Source organism: Phalacrocorax carbo (assembly GCF_963921805.1).
Source record: "Phalacrocorax carbo chromosome W unlocalized genomic scaffold, bPhaCar2.1 SUPER_W_unloc_2, whole genome shotgun sequence".
Lineage (NCBI taxonomy): Eukaryota > Metazoa > Chordata > Aves > Suliformes > Phalacrocoracidae > Phalacrocorax > Phalacrocorax carbo.
The window spans coordinates 960397-987726 of NW_026990253.1; the positions used below are offsets into that span (position 1 = coordinate 960397).

The 27330-nt window shown below is 41.1% G+C and overlaps 1 protein-coding gene across 7 annotated transcripts in view; it reads left to right on the plus strand.

The window, feature by feature from the left end:
* The window catches only part of LOC135310837 (spindlin-Z-like), a 120980-nt gene extending 102682 nt beyond the window's left edge, over positions 1–18298 (plus strand). For all 7 annotated transcript variants that reach the window (XM_064439887.1, XM_064439886.1, XM_064439892.1 and 4 more), the window contains 3 exons: positions 11214–11467; positions 12450–12683; positions 14584–18298. In XM_064439887.1, coding sequence (XP_064295957.1) covers positions 11214–11467; positions 12450–12683; positions 14584–14783 — 688 coding nt within the window. In that variant the 3' untranslated portion in view covers positions 14784–18298. The remainder of the gene's footprint in view (positions 1–11213; positions 11468–12449; positions 12684–14583) is intronic.
* Positions 18299–27330: the final 9032 nt, after the last annotated feature.

The following is a 27330-nucleotide window of genomic DNA, read 5'->3' on the forward strand; positions in this document are numbered from 1 at the left end:
TCTACTACATTTTGAAATAGTGGCAGCTAAATGCTGCTATGAGTAAGATAGAGGTAATAGCTTAGACATGATTGACCTTAGTGTCTAGCAGCTAGATTTTGCATCTGGCTGCATCTCTGGTGGGTGAACTCTAAAGAAACTGGGGAAAGGTGAAATTTATTAAAATGCTACTAGTTATATTTTGAGTATGAAGCCCTATAGTAGTGATATACAACATGCATCAATCCAAAGCAATTTGTCTGTCAGAGATATCTTCTGTGAATAACATTTGAATTAGTATTAACTGTTTTCCAGACACAACACCTGATGTAAAACTACTCTAATTCCTTCCACCAACTCTTCTCTATTCAGTCTTGTCTATCTCCTTACAAGGCAAAGATAAACATTTATTTGTCTAGAGACAGGTAGAGTTAAAATTTAATTTCTCTTGTTCTTTTTCAACCTCTCAGAGAAAGGAGTGTATGATGGGAAGACTATCAGAGGTGGGTTGCCTTTTGTACTTGAGGGTGGTTAGATTTGTCTTTATTGTTGTGTTGATATACACTTAATTAAATACCTAAATAGGTTGTATATTTTTTAGCATAAAGGCTTTTACAGGGTTATATTAAGTCATGATCCTAAGTCACATGATTTTGAGGCATTTAACTTAAACGCCCAACTGAGTTTTATGTTAATTTAGCCTAGTTTAATTGTTTAAGAATTGTTTGGTAAAGATTTTATTTTGTACCAAACCAAGATAACTTTGTGTGCTGCTCACTGACTTCTCTGAGAAAGACAGACTAGTATAGAGTTGGTTTTATTTAATATTCATTGCTTACATTTTTGAAATGAACAGTAAGTAGTGCTGTAGACATGTTTATAGTAAACAAGTAGGATATGAATCACTATTTAAAAATGTATGCTGATACTACTATGAGCTGTTACAGCAGACCATGAATTAGTAATGCATACTTTGTCATTGATTTAGTTATGATGACTTTTACATTCCTCATTTAAAGAAAAAGAGGAACAAGTCTACTGGCACTTGAAGGCCATAAGGGAGATTCTAAACTAGGTTCAGAAGTTCATGGGGGAGGGAAGAGCCAACAGGATGGAACAGGGCATGGTCCAGTGTCGTGGTTTAGCCGGCAGCTCAGCCACACACAGTCACTCGCTCACTCCCCCACCAGTAGATGGGGGAGATAATCAGAAGGGTAATGCTCGTGGGTTGGGATAAGAACAGTTTAATAATGAAAATTAAAAGAAACAACAACAGAAATGCAATGTAAAGGAGAACAACGAGAGGCGCGAAACCCCAGGGGAGGAGGGAAGGGGGGGGGGGGGAACGATCCGCAGAAACAAACCGCACACGAGACAGCCACTCACCACCCGCCAACCCAATGCCGCACTGCTCCCGAGCCACAAACCGCCCTGCCTTAATATACTGGTCATAGTGTCACATGGTATGGAATGAACATCCCATTGGCCAGTTGGGGTCAGCCACCCCCGCCACGGCCCTGCCCCTCCCAGCCCCCCCCCCGCCACGCAGCAGAGTGCGGGAAGCTGGAAAGGTATCCGACCCCCCACAGTGAGGAGAATTAACCCCTTCTCAGCCAAAACCAGCACACAGTCCTGTCAGGAAAACTCTGCTCTGGCATGAGTTCTCCATGGGCCACAGATCCTTCAGTAAATATCTAACTGTACCAGCATGGGTCCTACACAGGCAGCAGTGTGGATATCTGCTCTAGCACCATGGAATACCTCCTTTTCTGAACTTGGTGTTCCCTCTGCTGTTTCTCACACTCCCCCCCCCCTTTTTTTTTCCCCTTCCTTCTCTGCCTGTCTAGTGGGTTTTTTTCCCCTTACTTAAATACACTTTCACAAAGGCACTACCAACTTTGCTGATTGGTTCAACTTTGGCCTACAGTGGAGCAATTGCCGGGCCAGCTGGATCCAGCCGTCTCTGGCACAGGGCAGCCCCTGACTTCTTCCCATTGAGGCCACCCCTGCAGCTGTCTTCACGTGTATGTGTATGTGTGTCTGCTACCTAAACTTTGCCACGTATACCCAATACACTTATAATCATAAGAAAAATAATTTCACAACTGAATTATGGCTTTTTGAATGAGTACAGAAAGTACTTTAAAACTTATGTCTCTAGCAATGAGCTTCATAGTCTGAATATTGAGGAAAAATAGTTTATAACAATTCTCTGATTATACAATTCCCTGTTAGTGACAGTCTGTAGTAAGATCAAAATTCTAATTTGGGTCTATTTTTAATAACTTTTCTACATGGCACCATGAAATAAAGAAATTGTACTGACCATTGCTACTCTGCTTCATTTGCACTATTTTCTAAATTTCTTTGAAGTTTCTGTGATCTGGTTCTGCTAATAAATCTTTTTCCTGTAACAAGATTTTACTTATCAGCTTAATGCCTTCAAGATACTCAGTAGCTGAGGTGAGCAGCGCCAGTGCCTGCATGATCTGCAGCAGAGCACTCCAGCGCAGTGTACAGGGGAGTTTCCTGAACCAGGGAGTCCGAGAGAGAGGTAGACTACTGGAATCGCACTCTACCATTCCTGGGACAGGCCTGTCAGGCAGACAGGACGTGATACAGAGGATTCCCTATCCTCTCTCCACCCAGCAGACCATGGTAACTTACGGGATGGGGGACAATGGTGACAAGTTCTGGCCCAGTGCAGCAGGCGCGTCTCTGCTGTGACTACCCCACCTTCCCAGGTGATCTTACATAATAGGTACGAGGCTCTGCAAGTGGAACCGAACAATGGCAAGGCCGATGGTTCATCTAGCTTGGAGGTGTCGCCAAGGTTAAGTCGGCCTACACCCTTGTCGTGGTTCAGCCTCAGCTGGCAACTAAACACCACGTAGCCGCTCGCTCACTCCCCCCCACCCCTGCGGGATGGGGAAGAGAATCGGAAGAGCAAAAGAACTTGTGGGTTGAGATAAGCAGTTTAATAATTACAATAAAATAATAATTATAATAATGATTATTATAATAATGACAATAATGTTAATATAATAAAATGGAAAAGGAAGGGAAAGAAAAAAAAAGGAAAAAAACCACAGAAACACGAACGATACAACTGCTCACCACCCGCCGACCGACACTGCCTGTCCCCAAGCCGCGATTGCTACCTCCCTCCCCCGGACAGCTCCTCCCAGTTAACATACTGGGCATGACGTTACATGATATGGAATATCCCTTTGGTCAGTCTGAATCCGCTCTCTTAGCTGTGCCCCCTCCCCTCCTGGCTTCTTGTGCACCCAGCAGAGCATGGGAAGCTAGACATGTCCTTGACTAGTACAAGCGCTGCCCAGCAACAGCCCAAACATCTGTGTGTTATCTCAACAGGTTTTTTTCCATGCTAATTTCAAAGCACAGCACTATACCAGCTAGAGTGAAGAAAATTAACTCTATCCCAGCTAAAACCGTGACACATGCCAATGTTTGTGGGACGGTGTGCTAGCAAGGTCCCTCAGTCTGCCATCTCAGTGGAGGTATGCGATGGAGATCCACATGGCAGCAAAGACGCAAGGGTTATTGATGTGTTAGAAACCATGGAAGTGCCTGAGAACGGTAACATAGGAATTAGGGCTTCTCCCCCAAAAAAGGTGGCAGGACCAATAGTCCAACTGAAGTGCATCTACACCAACGCACACAGCATGAGCAACAAACAGGACGAGTTGGAAGCCATTGTGCAGCTGGAAAACTATGATATAGTTGCAGTCATGCAAATGTGATGGGATGACTCGCACAACTGGAGTGCTGCAATGGTTATAAACTCTTCAGAAGGGATAGGCAAGGAAGGAGAGGCGGTGGGGTAACCCTGTATGTTAGGGAGTGTTTTGACTGTCTAGAGGTTGACGATGGTGATGAAAGGGTCAAGTGTTAATGGGTAAGAGTCAGGGGAAAGGCCAATAAGGCAGATATCATGGTGGGAGTCTGTTATAGACCACGCAACCAGGATGGGGAGGCAGATGAAATATTCTATAAGCAGCTGGGAGAAGTCTCACGATTGCTAGCCTTTGTTCTCGTGGGGGACTGCGACTTACCAGATGTCTGCTGGAAATATAATACAGCGGAGAGGAAACAGCCTAGGAGGATCCTGGAGCGTGTGGAAGGTAACTTCCTGACACAGTTGGTGAGCGAGCCAACTAGGGAAGGTGCCCTGCTAGAACTGTTGTTTGCAAACAGAGAAGGACTTGTGGGTGATGTGATAGTTGGAGGCCGTCTTGGGCACAGTGATCATGAAATGATAGAGTTTTTGATTTTTGGAGAAGTAAGGTGGGTGGTTAGCAGAACTGCTACCTTGGACTTCTGGAGGGCAGACTTAGGCCTGTTTAGGAGTGTGGTTGACAGAGTCCCTTGGGAGGCAGTCCTGAAGGGCAAAGGAGTCCAGGAAGGATGGACATTCTTCAAGAAGGAAATCTTAAAGGTGCAGGAGCAGGCCATCCCTATGTGCTAAAGGATGAGCTGGTGGGGAAGAAGACTGGCCTGGCTGAACAGAGAGCTTTGGCTGGAACTCAGGAAAAAAAGGAAAAAAAAAAAAAAAGAGAGTTTATGACCATCGGAAGGAGAGGCAGGCAACTCAGGAGGACTAAAAGGATATTGTGAGGATATGCAGGGAGAAAATTAGAAGGGCCAAAGCTCAACTAGAACTTAATTTGGCTACTGCTGTAAAAGACAATGAAAATGTTTCTATAAATACATTAACAACAGAAGGAGGGCTAAGGAGAATCTCCATCCTTTATTGGACGTGGTGGGGGGAACGTAGTGACAAAGGATGAGGAAAAGGCTGAGGTAGTTAATGCCTTCTTTGCCTCAGTCTTTAATAGTAAGACCAGTTGTTCTCTGGGTACCCAGCCCCCTGAGCTGGAAGACAAGGACGGGGAGCAGAATGGAGCCCCCATAATCCAAGGGGAAATGGTTAGCAACCAGCTACACCACTTAGACACACACAAGTCTACGGGGCCAGATGGGATCCACCCAAGGGTACTGAGGGAGCTGGCGGAAGTGCTCACCAAGCCACTTCCAATCATTTATCAGCATTCCTGGCCAACTGGGGAGATCCCAGTTGACTGGAGGTTAGCAAATGTGACACCCATCTACAAAAAGAGCTGGAAGGAGGATCTGGGGACCTACAGGCCTGTCAGTCTGACCTCAGTGCCAGGGAAGGTTATGGAGCAGATCATCTTGAGTGCCATCAAATGGCACATACAGGGCAACTAGTTGATCAGACCCAGTCAGCATAGGGTTATGAAAGGCACGTCTTGTTTGACTAACCTGATCTCCTTCTATGACAAGGTGATGCGCTTAGTGGATGAGGGAAAAGGCTGTGGATGTTGTTTACCTGGACTTCAGTAAAGGCTTTGACACTGTTTCCTACAGCAGTCTCCTGGAGAAACTGGCTGCTCGTGGCTTGGACAGGCCATTACTGTGATTCTGTGATTACTCTTCGCTGGGTAAAAGACTGGCTGGATGGCTGAGCCCAGAGAGTTGTGGTGAATGGAGTTAAAACCAGTTGGCAGCCGGTCACAAGCAGTGTTCCCCAGAGCTCAGTATTTGGGCCATTTCTGTTTAATCTTTATCAATGATCTAGATGAGTGTATCAAGTGCACCCTCAGTAAGTTTGCAGAGGACACCAAGTTGGGCAGGAGTGTTGATCTGCTTGAGGGTAGAAAGGCTCTGCAGAGAAATCTGGACAGGCTGGATCGATGGGCCAAGGCCAAGTGAATGAGATTCACGAAGGCTAAGTGCTGGGTCCTGCGTTTGGATCACAACCACCCCATGCAACACTACAGCCTTGAAAATTGGCTGGAAAGTCACCTGGCAGAAAAGGACCTGGAGGTGTTGGTCGACAGCCAATATGAGCCAGCAGTGTGCCCAGGTGGCCAAGAAAGCCAACAGCATCCTGGCTTGTAACAGAAATAGTGTGGCCAGCAGGAGTAGGGAAGTGATCGTGCCCCTGTACTCGGCACTGGTGAGGCCGCACCTTGAGTACTGTGTTCAGTTTTGGGCCCCTCAGTACAAGAAAGACATAGAGGTGCTGGAGGGCATCCAGAGAAGGGCAGTGAAGCTGGTGAAGGGTCTAGGAAACAAGTCTTATGAGGAATGGCTGAGGGAGCTGGGGTCGTTTAGTCTGGAGAAAAGGAGGCCCTCTTACAACTACCTGAAAAGAGGTTATAGCGAGGTGGGCGTTGGTTTGTTCTCTTAAGTAACAAGTGATAGGACAAGAGGAAACAGCCGAAAGTCGCGTTAGGGGAGGTTTAGATTGGATGTTGGGAAAAATTTATTCACCAAAAAGGTTATCAAGCTTTTGAACAGGCAGCTCAGGGAAGTGGTTGAGTCACCATCCCTGGAGGTATTTAAAAGACACGTAGACAGGGTGCTTAGTGACATGTTTTAGTGGTGGACTTGGCAGCGTCAGGTTTACAGTTGGACTCGATGATCTCAAAGGTCTTTTCCAGCCTCAGTGATTCTATGATTGCTATGAAATAAGAGGCTCCAAAAATTAGTGCAATTGAAGGGCCCTTTACAATGAGGGCATAACTGACACATCAAGAACTATTTTTAGGACTTGGTGTTATTTGGTTTTTCTGGCTCCTTGGGTTTTATATATGTAGGGAAATTGAAATATTGAATGTCTAGGGTATTGAAATGTTATCCCAGTCTTTAAGAACAAAACTTTGTGGAATTGTAAAGATAGTTCTAATAAAACAGAAGGGAAACATTTTGGGCTTTCTGATTATAGCATCTCAAAAGGTTATATATGTACATGTTACTCTGCTTATCACAGAAATAGCATACTACTGAGATTAAAAGAGGTTTGAGAAAGTTGCTATTATCTTATAGATAAGTATAGTGGTAGCTCTTATTGCACACCCATTTTTAATATTATCACACCGATTTTGAAAAATGATAATAAGGAAGACCCTAGGAACTAACAACCAGTCAGCCTCACCTCTGTGCCCGGTAAGGTCACAGAGGAGATCCTCCTGGAAGACATGTCGAAATGTGTGGAAGACAGGGAGGTGATTAGAGATAGCCAGCCTGGCTTCTCCAAGGGCAAATCGTGCCTGACTAATCTGGAGGCCATCTACGATGGAGTGACTGCACTGGTGGATAAGGGAAGAGCAACATTCTGGACTATAAATTGGAGAGATATTTTTTTGATGGATGGACTGTTAGACGGATAAGGAATTAGCTGGATGGCTACATTCAAAGTCAATGGCTCAACGTCTAAGTGGAAACCAATAAGGAGTGGTGTCCCTCAAGGGTCCGTACTGGGACCAATACTATTTAATATCTTCATCAATGACATAGACAGTGGGATTGAGTGCACTCACAGCAAGTTAGCAGATGACACCAAGCTGAGTGGTGCAGTCGATTCACTAGAGGGAAGGGATGCTATCCAGAGGGACCTTGACAGGCTTGAAGAGTAGGCCTGTGTGAGCCTCATGAAGGCCAAGTGCACAAGGCCGAGTGCAAGGTCCTGCACCTGGGTCAGGGCAATCCCTAGTATCAATACAGGCTGGGGGATGAATGGATTGAGAGCAGCCCTGCAGAGAAGGACTTGGGCATACTGGTGGATGAAAAATTGGACATGAGGTGGCAATGTGTGCTTGCAGCCCAGAAAGCCAACCATATCCTGGACTGCATACAAAGAAGCGTGGCCAGCAGGTCGAGGGAGCTGATTCTCCCCTTCTACTCTGCTCTCATGAGACCCCATCTGGAGCACTGAGTCCAGCTCTGGGATCCCCCAGTACAAGGAAGACATGGACCTGTTTGTTGGAGTGGGTCCAGAGGAGGGCCATAAAAATGGTCAGAGGGCTGGAACACCTCTCCTATGAAGAAAGGCTGAGAGAGTTGGGGTTATTCAGCCTGGAGAAGAGAAGGCTCCAGGGACACCTTATTGCGGCCTTCCAATACTTAAAGGGAGCTTATGAGAAAGATGGAGACAGACTTTTTACCAAGGCCTGTAGTGACAGGACAAGGGGCAATGGATTTTTAACTGAAAGAGGGTTGATTTAGATTAGGCATAAGGAATATTTTTTTTTTACAATGAGGGTGGTGAGACACTGGAACAGGTTGCCCAGAGACATTGTGTATGCCCCATCATTGGGAAGTGTTCAAGGTGAGGTTGGATGGGGCTTTGAGCAACCTGATCTAATGACAGGTGTCCCTGCCCATGGTAGAAAGGTTGGGACTAGATGATCTTTAAAGGCTGACCATTCTAAGATTCTATTAGTTGTAGTCAGTTAGAAACCTATGTTTTCTTTCTTATTACATGTTCAGATACAAGCAAAAATAGGTTTTTTTGTCAATTTATTCATTTGAAAAGCATATTTCTTGCTATATGAACCAGTACAAATGAGAATGAGTGACTGTCTAGTAGTACAGCCTTCAGACAAAGAAAAACTTGAACTGCAAGTATACCTAGCTACTGCTTGATTTGTAACTGCATTTGTAATGCTTTTTGCTCTCTCCAAGGCATTTTAAAAGGTAGTTAGCAATTTTGACTTAATTATGTAGTCTTCCTCCATCTTATTTTTTAAAATTACTGATGCTTTTCACTTAATTGTGCAAATTTAAATGTTATGATTATGCTTTATAGGCAGAAAGTAAAATTGACTGTGTGGTTAAACATGAACAGTATTTTTTTACCTTTTTCAACTTTAACTTTTAAGCTTCAGTAGAAGTTGGTTTTATTCGGTGAGGATGCCTTAAAATGGAATTAAGATTCATTAAAACTAAATGAGAGTGTCTGGAAAGCTGCCTGGCGGAAAAGGACCTGGAGGTGTTGGTCGACAGCCAGTATGAGCCAGCAGTGTGCCCAGGTGGCCAAGAAGGCCAACAGCATCCTGGCTTGTATCAGGAATAGTGTAGCCAGCAGGAGTAGGGAAGTGATCGTGCCCCTGTACTCGGCACTGGTGAGGCCGCACCTTGAGTACTGTGTTCAGTTTTGGGCCCCTCAGTACAAGAAAGACACTGAGTTGCTGGCGCATGTCCAAAGAAGGGCAGTGAAGCTGGTGAAGGGTCTAGAGAGCAAGTCTTATAAGGAGAGCTTGAGGGAACTGGGGTTGTTTAGCCAGGAGAAGAGGAGGCTGAGGGGAGACCTTATCGCTCTCTACAACTACCTGAAAGGAGGTTGTAGTGAGGTGGGTGTTGGTTTCTTCTCCCAAGTTACTAGCAATAGGACAAGAGGAAATGGCCTAAAGCTGCATCAGAGAAGGTTTATATTGGATATTAGGAAAAACTTCTTCACTGAAAGAGTGGTCAGGCATTGGAACAGGCTGCCAAGAAAGGTGGTGGAGTCACCATCCCTGAAGATTTTCAGAAGACGTGTAGACATGTCACTTCAGGTCATGGTTTAGGAGACATGGTGGTGTTGGGTTGACGGTTGGACTTGATGATCCTAGAGGTCTTTTCCAACCTTAATGATCCTATGATTTTATGATTCCAAATAAATTAATTGCATGCAGAACAAACTCATTCTCATTGTGCCCAAGAACCAGATCGGTCATTTCTTCACAATAAAATATTACTGAGACTATTTTATTTTTTAAAAAGAAAGACTTGAGCAAGGACTAGTATTTGAACGTGTTCAAGTTTCTGTGGAAAATTAGAACCAACTTTGCAGGGGAGTGCTTCTTACCTGGAAGAGGTTATTAGCATTTCTATAATGCTCCTAACTTTGACAACACTGCTTATGAATGCAGACTGACCTCCTTGATAAGGTTAAATCATCACAGAAGTTAAATTTGACAAAAGATACTGTGGAACTCTGCTAAGATTTTAATGGAGAATGAAAGTCTGGGGGTGGGACAAGCTGCTGAAGGAATTGTACATCTTGTTTTTAATAGAGTTATCGTTACATCTTCAGCATTACTGATTTTATATACTGTTTTTATTCTTTAAGACTAATTATGAGACTTTACTGATATGATTGCTATTTGTGTCTTTTGGGTGATACATGGGCTTCACTGTGAGCTTTCACTGTTCCTGGAGACATTTTTCTTTGGTCACTGCCACTAATCTAAGGATGGATGTTGTTTTCTGCAACTGATTTTTCTTTTTTTAGATATTGTTTTTAAGCATGCTAGTGATGTGTATATTTTATTGCCATTTAAATGAAGTTTACTATAATGGGTAACTAATGCAGAAATTTAGTTTGGAATTAGCTAACATTAGTGAGAATTTCAATCAGGCAACCCTCTAAATATCTTTTTAGGAATTAATATGCATATTGTAGCATGCTAAATTAAAGATAATATACATTTATCACCAATGTACTGTCATAATGTTCATCTGTTTCTTCACTTGCATTCACAACTGTCAGTTACTGGGTTTTTCTTTTAACTGAGCAGAATAAAACTTGTGTAACACTGTTTTAGTGGGTTGAAACTGTCAAATAGCTTACATGACTGTTTATCAGAGCAACTGATATTCACCAGAAGGAATATTTCTGTGCAAGTTGGATTAAAAAACTGAGGAAGGATAAAAAATATATGTAATCTATTATCCACTTTAAAGAGTATCCCTTCTATTGCTGTGACCTTTGCATATCATTTTTCTTGTGTTGTACTAAAAAGGAATGTTAGAAGAAAATTGTCACTACCATGTGTCTTTAAAAACACCTGAAGTCAAAGATACCTGTAAGTGCAGCGGGAAGTGAAATTTCCTTCAGATGACAACACAGGTTAGGGAAAACAAATGCTTTGAAAAATTTTAGTCAACCACCACTAATGTTTCCACTGACTTCTTCCTCCTGGGGTAAGGGAATTATGTTTACTGTTTTGTGGAGAGCAACAAAGTAGCAAAAGTATAATACTGTTAGGTAACATTGCTCTTTGAGACCTGATTTAGGGGTTTAACAAGCAAGTTTTACTTTTGATGTTCAGTGTAGCAGTGGCTAAAATAGTTCTTTTGGCTTAAGCAAACTGGTTTTAGAAACTACTATTATGAAAGCAACCTTATACAAAATGTTGACAGTGTTCCACTGCTTTTCAGTGTGTTTTTTCTTTTTCCATTACAATGTAATATGTTTTATACCCTAATTTGAATAAGGTGCGCTAAGCTGTACGTGTTAGAATTTAATGTATCTTTATTAACATATAATATATTGTCTTCTTAAAGCATACGGCTCTTGTCCGGAGTAGAATTTTGAGTATGTACTTGTTTAATGTTATGTTTGTATCTGTGTACAGAAAGCATAGAAACAATGTTGGACCAAGCAAACCTATTTCTCAGCCACGAAGAAACATTGTAGGCTGCAGAATACAGCATGGCTGGAAAGAAGGGAGTGGACCTGTAACACAATGGAAGGGCACAGTTCTTGATCAAGTTCCTGTAAATCCCTCTCTCTATCTTATAAAGTATGATGGATTTGATTGTGTGTATGGACTAGAACTGCACAAAGATGAAAGAGTTTCAGCACTTGAAGTCCTTCCAGACAGAGTTGGTAAGAGGTTTTCTTCCTATATGTGCATGTGTTGTCAGAACATTTAAATTTTATTAAATTACTTTTCATCACGTGGCAGATAATCTAAATACTCTGTTCAATTTTTCTTGATTTCACAAAGATTTGATACCAGAGAGCATAATGCTGTCTTTTGTCTTTAAGTGGTATGCAGTAAATTCTGTATTTTTTCTTGTTTAGAGTCTTATCCGTAACAAGCTTATGTACATATAACATTGATGTTTCTATTAAAATTTAAACTCTGAGACAGCTAAGAAATGTCCTGGCTATGTTGTCTTGTGTGTGTTTGACAGTAATTATGGTTTGGGGTGTGGTTTTTTTTCCCCCCATGTGCTTTCTCTAGGTATTAATACAAATGGAGGGAAAAAAGCATTTTCTAAGTTAAATAACTTGACTAGTAACAAGGCTTTGTTGTTTTTCATAATTAGCACTGACTGCAGGTTTTTCCAAACTGTAAAGTTCAAAGTTTACTCTAGTAATTACTTATTTCTGAATGGAATAAGTTCTTGGTTTTCCTGACTGCAAAGAGATCAGTAGCAGTCTCTAGAATGGGGTTGGGGGGAACCAAACTGAACACCTTCATTAATAACTTCGTACAGCTGCTCTGTGATTTAAGCTCTCTTCCTCCCCTCCCCCCACAATACAAATATTTAAATACAGACACTATTCTTTGCTGTGGCCTATATTTGTCTCCCTTTACCTTGCAGTATGATAGTTTGATTAATGGGGGCGGGGGCGGTACAATGATGGAAAATGTCGATAAGAGTGTTAACATGTTAAAATAATTCTTCAAGTTCTGCAGTTCTTTGGTCTTCAGCTCTCTGGAATGGACAGTATTTGTTTTGTATGTGAATTGACTAACTTTCAAACAAATCTATTAATGAATCTGGATAAAGATTATTTTTTACAAAGACTTATTTCTGTACTTTTGAATGGACATACTTATGAACTGCTACCGTTTCAGCTTCATCTCGAATTAGCGATGCCCACCTGGCAGACACAATGATTGGCAAAGCTGTGGAACATATGTTTGAGACAGAGGATGGCTCAAAAGATGAATGGAGGGGGATGGTCTTGGCTCGAGCTCCTATTATGAACACATGGTTTTATATTACCTATGAGAAAGATCCTGTCTTGTACATGTACCAACTCTTAGACGACTATAAAGAAGGTGACCTTCGCATTATGCCTGATTCCAGTAAGTAAGCCATTTACTTTTTTTCTTCTGGAAAGCAGCATCTACCTGTATTATTGTTTGGCTTATGGTTTATGTATAGAAAAGAGAGTTGACAAGCAAGGATCTTTTTAAGTATCAAAACTAACAAAGGTTACAGTACAACAGAAAATACATCTGTATTAAACAACTTACTTATAAAATATTTTACTTGAATCGGTGGTGAAATATGCAATAAATACTGGAAAATCCTCTTCTGTAATAATTCTGAATTCTGATAAATATATACATACTATTGTGGAAGAGATTACACTTAGATTTCTTTAACAGAAACTGACAAACTAGAAGCTTTCCACTGTTATTTTCTTATAGAAGTGTCACAAATCAAGAGCCATCTCAAGGAGCTGTATTTCCAAAGCAGTTCTTATAAGAATAATGTTTTGGGGCTAACTAAAATAGTCAGATTAATTTAGTTTGGGTAGGCATCTTCAGTTTGGAAAGCTTTTGAATAGTTTCTTGGAGGAAAGAAGCACTAATCTTTTGAAAACTCATTTTCTCTCACATGTTTAAACACATAAACAAACAGGAAAAAATTTTCAATAGGTTAGGAGGGATATTCTTTCTTCCTTTCCTGAAGTGAAAGTTATTGGGTTTTTCCCTATAAATATAGAAGGATTTTCACAGAATCAGTATTGTTCAAGAAATTTGGATAGCTAGTACAAAAAAAGAAGTTAAATGTTTGTCAAGAATATTGTACTCTCATTTCTCTCCTGCACCTCTAAAGTACTTCTCTGAATGAGATTGATTATTAATTATTAATTACATAACTAGTGTTTGGCTATGAAATGCACTACATAAATATTATTTAAAATTCATTCATTGAGTTTCTGAGACTGTCTTCCTTCAGATCTAGCACTGATAGCAAATAGTCTGATGGTTGAGTAAACAAGTGCTACTTATTTGCATAACCTCTGTAGTAATCCTATGTTTTTAGGTTTTTTTCCAGCCTAACAAAAAGCAACATATCTGTGGCTTGAAGAGTGTGAGCCACAAATGTTAATGGAAAAAGTGACCTTCCTATTCCTAAAGAAACAAATAAAGCAAGCTCTTTCAGAGTTGGCATCTCCAAATACCTTGCAATTCCTTTTTAAATTCTGCTTTGCTTTCTTCCATCTTAGAAAAATAAGCAAAAAAGCTTATGCTTTCCATATTTAAGGAATAAGTTATTAATGCACTCTTTTTTTCCTGACACTCTCTACTGCTTACCTCTGTTCCTAAGACACTCTGAACTATGAGCTACCTTCCCTGAATCTGGATCTTTTACAGACAATGTGAATTGTGTCCTTAAGGATACTTCTGGGTAGATTTTGCTAGAAAAGCTAATAATATAGTTAGACTTCTCAACAGTATCCATTCTAGTGAGAAAAAAAAGCCCCTTTCAACAGGATTATTGATTAAGGAGTTTACACTTAGCTTGGAAGACGTGGCTTTGTTGCAATGGCATGTTTGCATTGACATTTTGGATAAAGCATGTGGGGAGAGGGAGTTCTAGCACATCTGCCTTTCTGTTAAAGAGACTCGGTGCCTTGTTCTGCTGGGGGCTTAAATTAAATTATCTACAAACATGTTCTGTAATTGGTGTGTAAACCTTCATGTGAAAAGATTTGCTTTTCTAACCAATTGAAGTGCTATTGTTTACTTCATAAAATTGAAGTCGTTATTAACTAAAATAAAATCTGTGACTGTACTTTCTAGAAGCATGGCAGTAGTTAGGTGCTCATCTGAACAACTCAACTTGTTTTAGACATACTCTGCATTTTAAACCTGTGATTGTTTCTTAACTTTTAAAGAAGGCTCTGCAGTTCTGTATATTGGAAAAAATCCATAAATGTCTACCAAAGTACATTGTATTTCCATATTACAGATGATTCACCTCCTACAGAACGGGAACCAGGTGAAGTTGTGGACAGCCTGGTAGGCAAACAAGTAGAATATGCCAAAGAAGATGGCTCAAAACGGACTGGCATGGTCATTCATCAAGTTGAAGCCAAACCATCTGTCTATTTCATCAAGTTTGATGATGATTTCCATATTTACGTCTACGATTTGGTGAAGACATCCTAGGCGTCATCATGAACTTCTGCCAGATTTGTGGAACTATTAAATGTAAAATTTGTAGACACAAAGACTTGACTGTTTTTCAGTTAAATGAAAGCTTAAATGTCCCTGCGAACCCACAATCTCTGCCAGCAAAACTGTTTTGTTCTGAATAATACAAATTTATGTGAATGTGACACATTTTGTGTAAGAGAACTCCTTTTCTGGAAGGAAGTCAATATATTTGGATGGGAGGGAGTTAAAAGCAAAGAACAGCTGCAAATTCAAGCTACTATTGTAATCTTGATTTTTTTTCATAGATTTTAACATTTTCTTCAACCTTGCACTCACCTGCTCAACTGCCACATGCAAGTGTAGCTTGCTATTTTCGATATATCTTCTTTTGCAACATTAAATTTAATTTCTTGGCTACTGGCAGTCCTTGTTTTCTGAGTTGGGACAGATGTGACTTTTCTGAAAGGTTTAAACAGTTTGTGCAGCAGTAAGGAGTGCCTAACCCAAGTAACAGCAATCTACTGTGTTTCTACACTTTATTTCAAATTAAGCTTTTTAAGGACTTGCAGTACATGGAAATACTTGTGCATTTTACTAGTCACAGAGCAGTAGGATATCAAGTGTTTGACTTACACACCTTTCAGTGAAAAGGCTTTAAACTATAAAAATATATTTAATCTGTATAACCAGTTAATTAGAAAATGCAGGTTAAGTGCCTGTGTTTACAAGTTGTAGGAACCAGTAAAATACACACAACAAAGCTGCCTTTAACCCTAAATGTTGTACTCTGTTTTGTTATACGCATTTCTCAGCAGAACCCAAGTGCTTGGTGCCACAAGTTTAACGGTATATATGCTACTTAAGAAGACTTTAGACTACGCATTGGCAATCGGTAGTCTCATTTAATATCAGACCCTAGCAACCTGAATGTTTGTGTGTGGACTTAGAAACCTAATAGTAGTTAATCTTTTACATGGTAAATACAGTCTTATGGGGGTGGGGGGGTCCTTTTACACTGAAGACCTCCTTTAGAGAAGCAGCATTTTTTGCCTTCTGCTCAGTCTGCTGTATTCCTTTGCTTTGTTTTGTTATGGGTTTTGCTATTGTTTTTAACCATTTTGGTTCAAGAAGGCATCTTCTCAATGTATTATTTTTCTGGCTTTTCCACGTAAGGAGTGTCCAGACAAATCTACAGTTTAAACCTGTTGTTGCCTTTTGTGGTACCCTTGCTTTGAAGTATGCTGTTAACATAATTTTCATTCTATGAACACTAGAGTTCTGCATGCCAGTGGTGTACTATCTAATGGGAGCTATAGACAGTCTCAGTGGTTCAGTCATCTGCATTAGATTGTGGATGTAAATAGCAGCCCACAACAGCAGAATCCTTTCACAGTTTTAATCTTGCAAGATAGTTGTAAATCAAGGTTAGGGTATTTGTTGTTTTTTTTTAAGTGTAGCAACTTTTAAAAGCATCAGAATTGTAACAAGGATCAGCACAGCAACAAAATTGCCATGTTTCAGTCAAAGCACTGCTTCATCAGTCAAAGCACTGCTTCACAGAAATAGAGTATGTGAAGACTGAATACAGTCAACACTTAGAAAGAAGGACTGCATAGATATCCAACCTTATGCTGTTAGTGGAAGGATGCAGGAGAGGTGCTGTTAATCTGAGATCAGAGGTCTGACCTCTTTTGTGGGTATTCTTGATATCAAAGACTCAGTGGTTTAAGCCCCTTTCTGTTCTTTTTTTTTTTTTTTTGCCTGATTTCATATTTTAGCCTTAAGGCTTGTGCCTCATTATGCTGTTAAATGGTAATACTGTATAAATATGGTATCTTAACTCTTTGTCCCTTGCTACTATATTGCATTATGTCCTCTATTTCATCATGGGCAACTAAAGGCAGGCTACTGTCTTTCAGTTCACAGCTTCTCAATCCAGTCTTTAAGCACTGAGTCAGTAAATTTTCATTGTGTTTTAAACAAAGTGAGCAGATTTGCAACACAGTGCTTTCATCCTGCAGATCTGTTATGTGCTTTCTATTGACTCTTAAGAGTCCTGCATGTAAATCTCAAAGCTGAGCCTGGCTCCATGAGCCCAAGTTGATATTTGTGGCACAAGACTGAGTGTATTGATTACATACAAAATACATTAATAACTTAGTATGATGGATTTTGGGCTTTACATCTAAGGAATACAAGGTTTGTTTTGAAATATTTGAGGTTTAGGTCTACTGGAACATTTTTAGCATTAGGCTTGCATTTGTGGGTTTTATGCAAGCCACTCTAATATACCACATATTTTGCTAATTAGAATATAATCTATACACTGTCAAATTTTATGGTTGTTTTTAGATGTCCCCATTGTCTGTTGCATGGGGTTTTTTTCTTTTCATCTTTTTTCTTAAGTTTGGGGGGGGGGGTTTGTTTTGTGGTTGGTTTTTTTGATAGCTTAAACCACCTTTTTGAGTTTTGAGACTAATTCCACTCCCTGCCATCTGCTTTGGGCTTTGTTTTAGGCTCATGTTTCAGATCTGCATGCAGTGCTTGCATTACCCTAGTAACTACATGTTGGTCCCTTGTTCTAAGGGTTCAACATTACTTTTAAAATTTATCATAGGGCTTGTGATGGCACAAGCCATAGATCTTTGTATAAAAGTTATTGGCCTCTCTCATTTACCTGCTATAGTATTGTTGTATATTGTGTGTGTGCATGATGTCAGACTGCCATGTAAAACTTCTAAAAGGAAAAAAAAACCTTAAATGCAGACCATCCTTTTTTGCATGCTTAGAAGTTTAGAACGTTCAATGTAACAAACTGAAGTTGCATGTTATAATGTTTAGGTTTGGGTTTTGTTAAGTTTTTATTTTGTGTTCAGTTTTTTGTGAATTTGCTTGTTGTGCTGTTTGAATGGTTGTTAATAGGATTAAATGCACTGGTGAGGCAAACATAGTTCCAACAGAAGGTAATTTTCCAGTTGTATGTGTCATACAGCATTTGAAGGGACCATGTATTCTGTTCAAGAATAAATAAAATCACAATCGATAAGTAAAACACTACTTTTTTTTTTCTTTTGAGTGCCAAACCCTAAACTAAGTTGGACTACATAAAGACTGAAACACTTTGGGTAAAATCCTATTTATTGCAATAGGTATAAGCCTTCCTTAAATGAATTATTTAAAAATAGAGGCTTTATCTTCAGATAGAATAGATTACAGTTGCTTCAGGGAAAAAGAATTATGGTAAAAGCAGTTTCTGGTTCCTTGAAAATGCTGTGCTTTTCGTATTTTAAATCATTAGTGCAATTTGGATGGTTCTTGGTATATGTATAGTTCAAAGGTCTTCGTGTTCACATTTTAAAATTAGGTAATGACTTCATCTTTAGAGCTCAGTTTCATTATTTTAATTTTATTTCTCTGCATTTAGAAGTATGAACACTTTAAATCTGTTACTTAATTCTGTAAGTAATTTTTATAATTATGATGTAACTCTATCCTTAAAACATTTAAAATAAATCCTTTATGTGCAAGTCATGACTGTAAATTTTATTCTCATGAGCAAAATGTAGTGATGTGACTTCAGACTGTGAAGAAGCAGTTTCTTCAGTATTTTAATAAAAAAGAAGTTAGTATTTTAAAGTTGAGCCATGTATGCTGGTATAATACTTTCCCCTATGAAATAAGTTTGCTTGCTAAGTCAAATCTTTTTTTCTTTTTTTTTTTTTTTTTTTGCCAGAAAAGTATGAATGTCGATAAGATGGAATTTGACTGAGGTGAAGCATAATGCTTAAATTGCATTTCACCAAAAGCAGAAAAATTCCTCCTCGGGGATTTATGTGAGTCTGTGAGGGAGCCTCTTATTTCTAGAACACACTGTAGCTCACACTGTTAGCAGTAGTTCAGCAGTGGGGAACAGTAGAAGTGTTTGTCAGTGTTTAGCTGATACATTTGTCTGCTTTGAATTAATGTGCTTAACTAAAATTTGAATTTTATTTTACTCACTAGATTAGATTAAAAAAAAAAAAGTAGAATTTATTCAAACCTAGAGGTGATGAGCAGTGAAAAGAATAATGCCACAGTGCTGTGAATTTCCTTAAGACACATAAGTTCTTCATACTAATGCATGAGCACTTAATTATTTTATGTCATTAAAGGTAAATTACCAAGCCTGATTTTGAATACTGAAGTGATGAGATTTTCCTTATTCCTTTCCTCTTCCCTGATTATAGAGGGGGAAATCTTATACAGATACCCCAAAATATATTTTTGGCACCAAGTTGCCAGCATCCCTGGACAGTGGGAAGGACTGCACCCTCAGCAAGTTTGAAGATGATGCAAAACTGGGGGGAGTGGCTGATACACCAGAAGGTTGTGCTGCCATCCAAAGGGACCTTGACAGACTGGAGAAATGGGCTAATAGGAACCTCATTAAATTCAACAAGGGGAAGTGCAAAGTCCCACACCTGGGGAGGAACAATCCCATGCACCAGTACATGATGGGGGCTGACCAGCTGGAAAGCAGCTTTGCAGAAAAGGGGAGGTGGGGAGGGGGCATGTCCTGGTGGATGCCAAGCTGAACATGAACCAGCAATGTGCCCTTGTGGCAAAGGCGGCTAACAGTACCCTGGGCTGCATTAGGATATTGTTGCCAGAAAGTCGAGGAAGGTGATCCTCCTCCTTTATTCAGCACTGGTGAGGCTGCATCTGAAGTACCACATCCAGTTCTAGGTTCCCCAGTACAAGAGAGACATGGATGTACTGGAGAGAGTCCAGCGAAGGGCCACAAAGATGATTAGAGGACTGGGGCATATTTCCTGTAAGGAGAGGCTGAGTGTCACCCAGCTCTATGGGGACAGACAGGTTCTTTTGGGGTTCCTTGGCAGAATGATGACAACACTAAGATATAGTTAAAATTAAAGCTTTATTTTTTAACAGAGTTTCATGATCAGCATAGAATCTTATGATCAGAGTAGCACAGGATTTTTAATAAGCAGAATCAGTGTAGCACAAGTTTATAAGTAGCATAGCACAGAATTTTATAGCACAGCTTAGGGCTTCTAATCACCTGGACCCTCTGCAGATCAGGTCAAATCTTAATATGTGACTTACCATATCAATATAACAATCATAATCTAGACTTGAAATACATTAAAGAATATGAGTCATTCAATCCTCAGAAGAAGCAGAAGACAGTGGAGGCATCCCTGACCACCAGAGGATCACAGGTTCTGACGTCCAGCACTGTTTCTGTTACAAATCCCACTTAGGACTTGTAACTGCTTGATTTTATAGACAGTGTTCTGTGTGCTGATATGCTTCCCTGTTCTGTGTCAGGGTCATCACAACTTGGTTGGCCAGGTGCCTGGGGCCTTCAAGGCCAGTAAGGAGGGGAGTAGTCAGCCTGGTGCCCAGAAACCTGGAGGCCAATAGGGAAGGGGAGAAGTCTGCCTGGTGTGCAGGACCTTCAAAGCCTGATGAAAAGAGGAAAGGAGGCCATTACATGACCAGCTCAGTCACAGAGAATGGCTATTATTTGCCTTATAAAATGGCATTAGTTATGCTAACCATATTGTCAGGAGCAGGGGGTACTGGTCATACTGAGAGAGCTGGGACTGTTTAGCCTGGAGAAGAGAAGGCTCGGAGAGGTTTTCATCAATGTGTACAAATACCTGATGGGAGAGAATGAAGAAGAGGGACTCAGGCTTTTCTCAGTAGTGTCCAGTGACAGGTCAAGAGCCAATGAGCACAAAGGGAAATGCAGGCATTTCTGTCTCAACATCAAGAAACCCTTTTTTTACTGTGAGGGTGACTAAGCGCTGGAACAGGTTGCCCACAGAGGATGTGGAGTCTCTCTCCTTGAAGATATTCAAAAGCTGTCTGGACATGGTCCTGGGCAACCAGCTCCAGGTGACCCTGCTTGGAGGGACGGGCATGTGGACTAGGTGACTTCCAAATGGTTTCTTCTAACCTCAACCATTCTGTTATTTTTAGGATTGGCAGCCTGGGAAAAGTTATCAGGCTTCTAAGCATTCTTTTCAGAGTTTGCTCTTCCCATTTTACTAGTTTACTGCTCTGAATTCCTCAATTCCTCTTCCAAATTTGGAGTGCAGCAACAGTATACATACAACTTAATGTAGCTGAGGTCCCACCAGTGTCAATAAGCTGGTATATACATAACACAGCTATTCTACTTGGATTTTAATTACTGCTTTCTGCTGCATGTCCCTTTTCTTAAACCATTGTCATGATTTATATAACTTCAGTTGTACAAAAAATGTCAATATCTTTTGTAGTCCAACAGTTAAAATCCATATATATTTTGGCATTTTTTTTCTCCAATCAATCCTTAAATTTACTTGTGAAAGTCAGACTCTGTTGAATACAAGCCCATTTTTGAACATCTCCATGGTTTTTGCTGCTACAGTTAGCTTTCTACACCAGACTACCCTGTTCAAAGCTGACTCTAGTAATGAATACTGACATCTATGCACTTCAGTTTGAGCAACCTTCTTTTTTTTTTTCCTTTAGTGTGTTCCACCTAGACCTGACATTTGAGAAGCATATTTCTGTTAATAAATTAAGATAATGACCACAACTTAAAGCACACTTTATGCTACTTTAAATGCACATTCAAGTTAAATCAATGGAAGTTACATAGCCACTATTTTGCTAGGGAAGAGGGCTGTTTTATTATTTACAATGTCTAATAATATTTGTGTGGAAGACAGCTCTGAAAGGGCATCTAATCCTTTAAACATGTATAAGGAAATATAAGATCCTTATTCATTTTGCATAAAAATGCAATTTGGTGCCACTGGAGTCAGACTGAGAATGTAGGTGCCCTACAACCTGTGGTGTCAGCTACTGGAGTGAGCGGGGGTCCTAGCATCAGTAGTTGGAGGGGCCATAGCTGTCCAGATCTAGGGAGGCTCCTGCAGACTTTGTGCCTGGGGTGCCAACTACTTTGGCAACTGGTATGAGTGGACTGGGTGCCAGCTACTGGAGTCAGACCATGGTGTAGATACCCCTGGCCTGTGGTGTCAGCTACTGGAGTGAATGGGGGTCTTTAATCTCCAGCCACTGGGGTGGGAAGGGGGGGGGTGTGTATGTGTCCCAAAAACCAGCTACTATGAAGGATCAGCATCAGTGAGGTGAATGAGGGGCTCAGCACCAGCAGCTGGAGCAGGACTGTGAGTCAAAGCATGTGTGAGCCGAGTGTCTGTATCTTCCCCAAACCTGGTGTGCATGTGTAATTCCCTAGCAAACTTCTAGTAGGAACCTGTGAAGCAGGTAAGAGGGCCTGAGATTTGGGCAGGGATACTGGATGGACAGAGGGATGTGCCATATGCAAAGTATCTGCGGCTGTGCATGTATTTGTGAATCTACGGAGCACTGTGTGCATGCCTTCACTGTTGACCTTCTATCTCTACCAGCCAAAAAGGAGGAAGGGGACTTGACTGTTTGGTTTATGTGGGTCCTGTATGTAGGTGCTGTTGAAGACAGCAACTTGTATGTGGCAGTCTGTGTAACCAGCTGTGTGTGTCCAGCTGTGTGTGTCTCTGGGATATGTGTTCATCTTCGCTACTGGTTGAACCTGCAAATGGGAAAGGTGGCAGTCCCTCAGCTTGGGCAGAGACCCCAGGAGAACCAGGCTGGGCTCTGGCAGCTGGGAAGGAGGAAGTCCTTGGCCGGAGATGCTGGAGGTGGTGGTTGTGCTCTTAATATCACTTAACAAATTGTTGCCTGGGATGGACAATGATCTCTACTGCTATAAATCCAAACAACATTCTGCTGGTCCATAACTTCATATTTAAAAAACAAGAGTGTACATGGAGGAAGACGCATAGTATTTAAAAAATAATCAAATTACATAGGCAAATGGATTAAATTAACCTCACGTGTGCTCCAATTTCAGAATATTTACAGTTCAAAAAAATAATGTTAGTTACACTCTTACAGATAATCTGAAAGAGCGTGAAAAGGGAGATCTGAATTGCCAGAGATTTATAGAACACAGTAGTGTGTGGAAGGAAGGAAAATTAATGATGAGTGCTAAAAAAACGCACTGTAGGAAATTTGTGATGCATGCAGTCATCTCCTTCAAATATCTTTCATTTCTCACTTTATGTTGAGATGTTCCTCTATGGAGTAAAAACCTCTGCATTCAATACTGGATCCAAACTGCAAAGAAAAGTGGTGCTGATGACTTTTTTCCACTGAGATCAATAAAGAGCAAGAGAAAGACTGCACAGTGCTGCTGAAGAGAGAAATTTGAATCCCGTGCATTCTGTTTTCAAATATATTGCCACTTTTGAATAAACTATCTGATTATCTCTCTGATAAACATTTTAGAAATAATCAATGTGATTTCAAACTTATTTTTCTGACTGTCTTATTTGGTTTTGTGACTGAGATTAGCCATTAATCTTGAATGGCTACTTGATAGGATAAATGAGCAGAAATAACTGTCAAAGTACTTCTGGACCTTTCTCACTATTGGAATAGCAGTGAGAAAGCAGCCTTCAGCAAGGTGTAATGGCAAGTGAATCAACTGATGGATTTTTACTAGACTCCTTACCATAGCTATAAGGAGAGATAAATGCTCAGTAGTGAAGCAATAATCCTTTAATCCCTGGGCCAGATTATGGTTGGTCCTGTCCAATGCATAGCTCACTCTTTGCAAGGTGATTAACAACAGGCAAGGAAGGCTCCGTCTCAACATTCAGTGATACTTGGGGAGCCCTATCCCATTCTATTATTTGTTTTCAAGCATGTCAAAACCCATCTCAGAAGAAGAATTTGTGCCATAGCTAAACTGAGATCCAGATTCTGATGTTATTTCAAGGTACTGAAAACTTAAGTTTTGAAGCATCTTTAAAGCTTAAGTCCCTATATATGCAGACAGCAAATCTACTCTGCTGCCCTGTAGAGCTTCCAGGTCCTTCCATCCTGAGCCTGACTTTCTGCATCTTCACTGTGTCCAGTTGCATTATTCTGTTCCTGTGGCTTTGCCCCAGAACCACCCCTGGAGCAGCCTGTTTTCAGAGAAGACTGAGGGGGGATTTAATCAATACCTATAAATATCTAAAGGGTGGGTGTCAAGAGGATGGGCCTAGGCTCTTTTCAATAGTGCCCAATGACAGGACAAGGGGAAATGGGCTCAAGTTGGAACACAGGAAGTTCCACTTAAACATGAGAAAAACCTTTACTGTGAGGGTGACAGAGCAGTGGAACAGGCTTCCCAGAGAGGTTGTGGAGTCTCCTTCCCTGGAGACATTCAAAACCTGCCTGGACATGGTCCTGTGCCCCCTGCTCTAGGTGTACCTGCTCAAGCAGGAGGGTTGGACAAGATGATCTCCAGAGGTCCCTTCCAACCCCTACCATTCTGTGATTCAGTGATTCTGTGAATGTATTGGAAAGTGTAGGATCTGGGCATGATGTAGAAGGTCTGGGACAAGGGGTGGATACTGTCCTGGTTTTAGCTGGGATAGAGTTAATTTTCTTCCTAGTAGCTGGCATAGTGCTGTGTTTTGAATTTAGTATGAGAATAATGTTGATAACACACTGATGTTTTGGCTGTTGCTGGGTAGTGCTTATACTACTCAAGGACTTTTCCAGCTTCCCATGCTCTGCTGGGTGCACAAGAAGCCGGGAGGGGATGGGGCACAGCCAAGACAGCTGAGCCAAACTGGCCAAAGGGATAGTCCATATCATATGATGTCATGCCCAGTATGTTAACTGGGGGGAGTTGGCTGGGGGAAGGAGGGATCATGTCTCAGGGACTGGTTGTGTTGGTCTACTGGTGGTGAGTGGTTGCATCACTTGTTTGTTTGGGTTTTTTATTTCCCTCTCCCCTTGTTATTTTAATTTTCATTATATTATTGTTGTTTTTATTATTATTACTATTACTGTTTTATTTTAGTTATTAAACTGTTCTTATCTCAACCCACAAGTATTCTTACTTTTGCTCTTGTGATTCTCTCCCCCATACAACCAGGGTGGGGGAGTGAGTGAGTGGCTGTGTGGTGCTTAGTTGCTGACTGGGGCTAAACCACGACAAGAATCCACTAACTTATGGCAATCATATAGATCAAGCTTCTAGTTTGGAAAGCATAAATGTATAAATTTACCCAAAAAGCTTTTGGAGCAAAGCCAACAGCGGCCAGACTAAGGCTCTTGTGCTTCCTGGCATAATACAAGGAATGCCCACACCATTATGGAGGACTAAGAATGAGCACTCTCACCATCAGATAGGTAACTATTTTGCTCATAGATGCACAGGTTACTGGAGTTAGAGTTAGTGAATTTATGAATCAGTGAAGTAACAAATTAGAAATTTAGCAAGTTATACCTGTCTGCCAAAAGCAGATTGAGCTCTTGTCAATTTTTACCTAATTAGTTCATGAAATAAAGTTTCATTCACAGAGTATATTGACCTCGAAATTTGTGAGATCAAAATGAACCGTGACACCTCCTTCCAGCAAAAACTCTCGACACAAATAGGATTAGACGATGGTTCTTGGAGACTATAGAGGATAAACTAGATTGTGCAGGAAGTCTCACCCAGCCTTCCATTTCTAATAAGGCATAGAACTATAGGATCTAATATTAGATGATTCTAACCTTAAAAGAGATGGAGCTCATCAGAGGTCTCATCACAAAGAAATGTCTAGTTAATTATACTGAACTACTAAAAGGCTAAAGAGTGTCTGAACTCAAATGAACTTGAGGAGAATTTTATTTCAGTATTTTTCCATTGCTGCAAGCAGAAATGTTATTTGTTCCCATGCTGCTGCTGCTGTAGTAGATTACTCTGAATTGCTTCCCTATTGTACCTGATTGGAAGTCAGAAATGCTACAGTACTGACATTTAGACTACCTAACACTAATTGGAAATTTGGTACACGCTAGCTAGCGTAAAGTTGAACACAAAGAATGTCTGAATCAGGCTTTACATTCTGCAAGGAGAAATTGGTATACCTTTGCTAATTAACTTCATGACCCTAGTGACAGAGAAGCCACTCAGTCGAGGTGCTCTGCTGGACTGTCATTCAAGCTACAAAATTATTTGATTAAATAAAAATTTGTATAAATTGTACAAATGCTAAATTTTTGTGGCGTATTAAAAAATACACTATACTCCCTGTAAAAAAGAATAGATTAGATGAAGAGGTGGGCCCGGAATACCATTTTGTACAAGAGCTATGTCAGTTGTCAACTAGTGACCCCTCATGCAGTAGTACCTGATCCCTCTACGATATTTTTACAAATATTGCATTGGGTAAGATACTTTACTGTGATTGATCTAACCACTGATTTCTTTAGCATCCCTTTAGATGAGGACAGCCAGCTTTTTTTTGCCTATACATGGAAAGGATAATTAACCTGGACGTGTCTCCCACAAGGGTTTCCAGGGTCTCCTACAATATTTTCACAAATCACAGAATGATAGGGGTTGGAAGGGGCCTCTGGAGATCATCTTGTCCAACCCCCCCCACTTGAGCAGGGACACCTAGAGCAGGGGGCACAGGACCACGTCCAGGCAGGTTTTGAATGTCTCCAGGGAAGGAGACTCCACAACCTCCTCTGGGCAGCCTGTTCCACTGTTCTGTCACCCTCACAGTAAACATGTTTTTTCCTCCTATTTAAGTGGAACTTTCTGTGTTCCAACTTGAGCCCATTTCCCCTTGTCCTGTCATTGGGCACTATTGAAAAGAGCCTAGGCCCATCGTCCTGACACCCACCCTTTAGCTATTTGTAAGCATTGATAAGATCCCCCCCTCAGTCTTCTCTTGTCCAGGCTGAACAAACCCAAGTCTCTCAGCCTTTCCTCATAAGGGAGATGCCACAGCCCCCTGATCATCTTGGTAGCTCTCCACTGGACTTGCTCAAGCAGTTCCACATCCTTCTTAAACTGGGGGGTGCAAAACTGGACACAGTACTCCAAATGTGGCTTCATTAGGGCAGAGTAGAGGGGGAGGATAACCTCCCTCGACCTCATGGCAACACTCCTTTTAATGCAGCCCAGGATACTGTTGGCCTTCTTGGCCACAAAGGCACATTGCTGGCTCATGGTCAGCTTGCTGTCCACCAGCACACCCAGGTCCTTCACAACAGACCCGCTTTCCAGCATGTCAGCCCCCAATCTGGATTGGTGCATGGGGTTGTTCCTCCCCAGGTGTAGGACCTTGCACGTGCTTTTGTTGGATTTCATGAGGTTCCCCTCAGCCCAGATCTCCAGCCTGTCCAGGTCTCGTTGGATGGCAGCACAGCCTTCTGGTGTATCAGCCACTCCTCCCAGTTTTGTATCATCAGTGAACTTGCTGAGGTTACACTCTATCCCATCATCCAGGTCACTGATGAATAATTTAAACAGGACTGGACCCAGTACAGAGGCCTGGGGAACACCACTAGTGACAGGCCTCCATCCAGACTCTGTGCCGTTGATCATGACCCTCTGAGTTCTGTTGTTGAGCCAGTTCGCTGTCTACCTCACTGTCCACTCATCCATCCCACACTTCCTTAGCTTACCTGTAAGGATGTTATGGGAGACAGTGTCGAA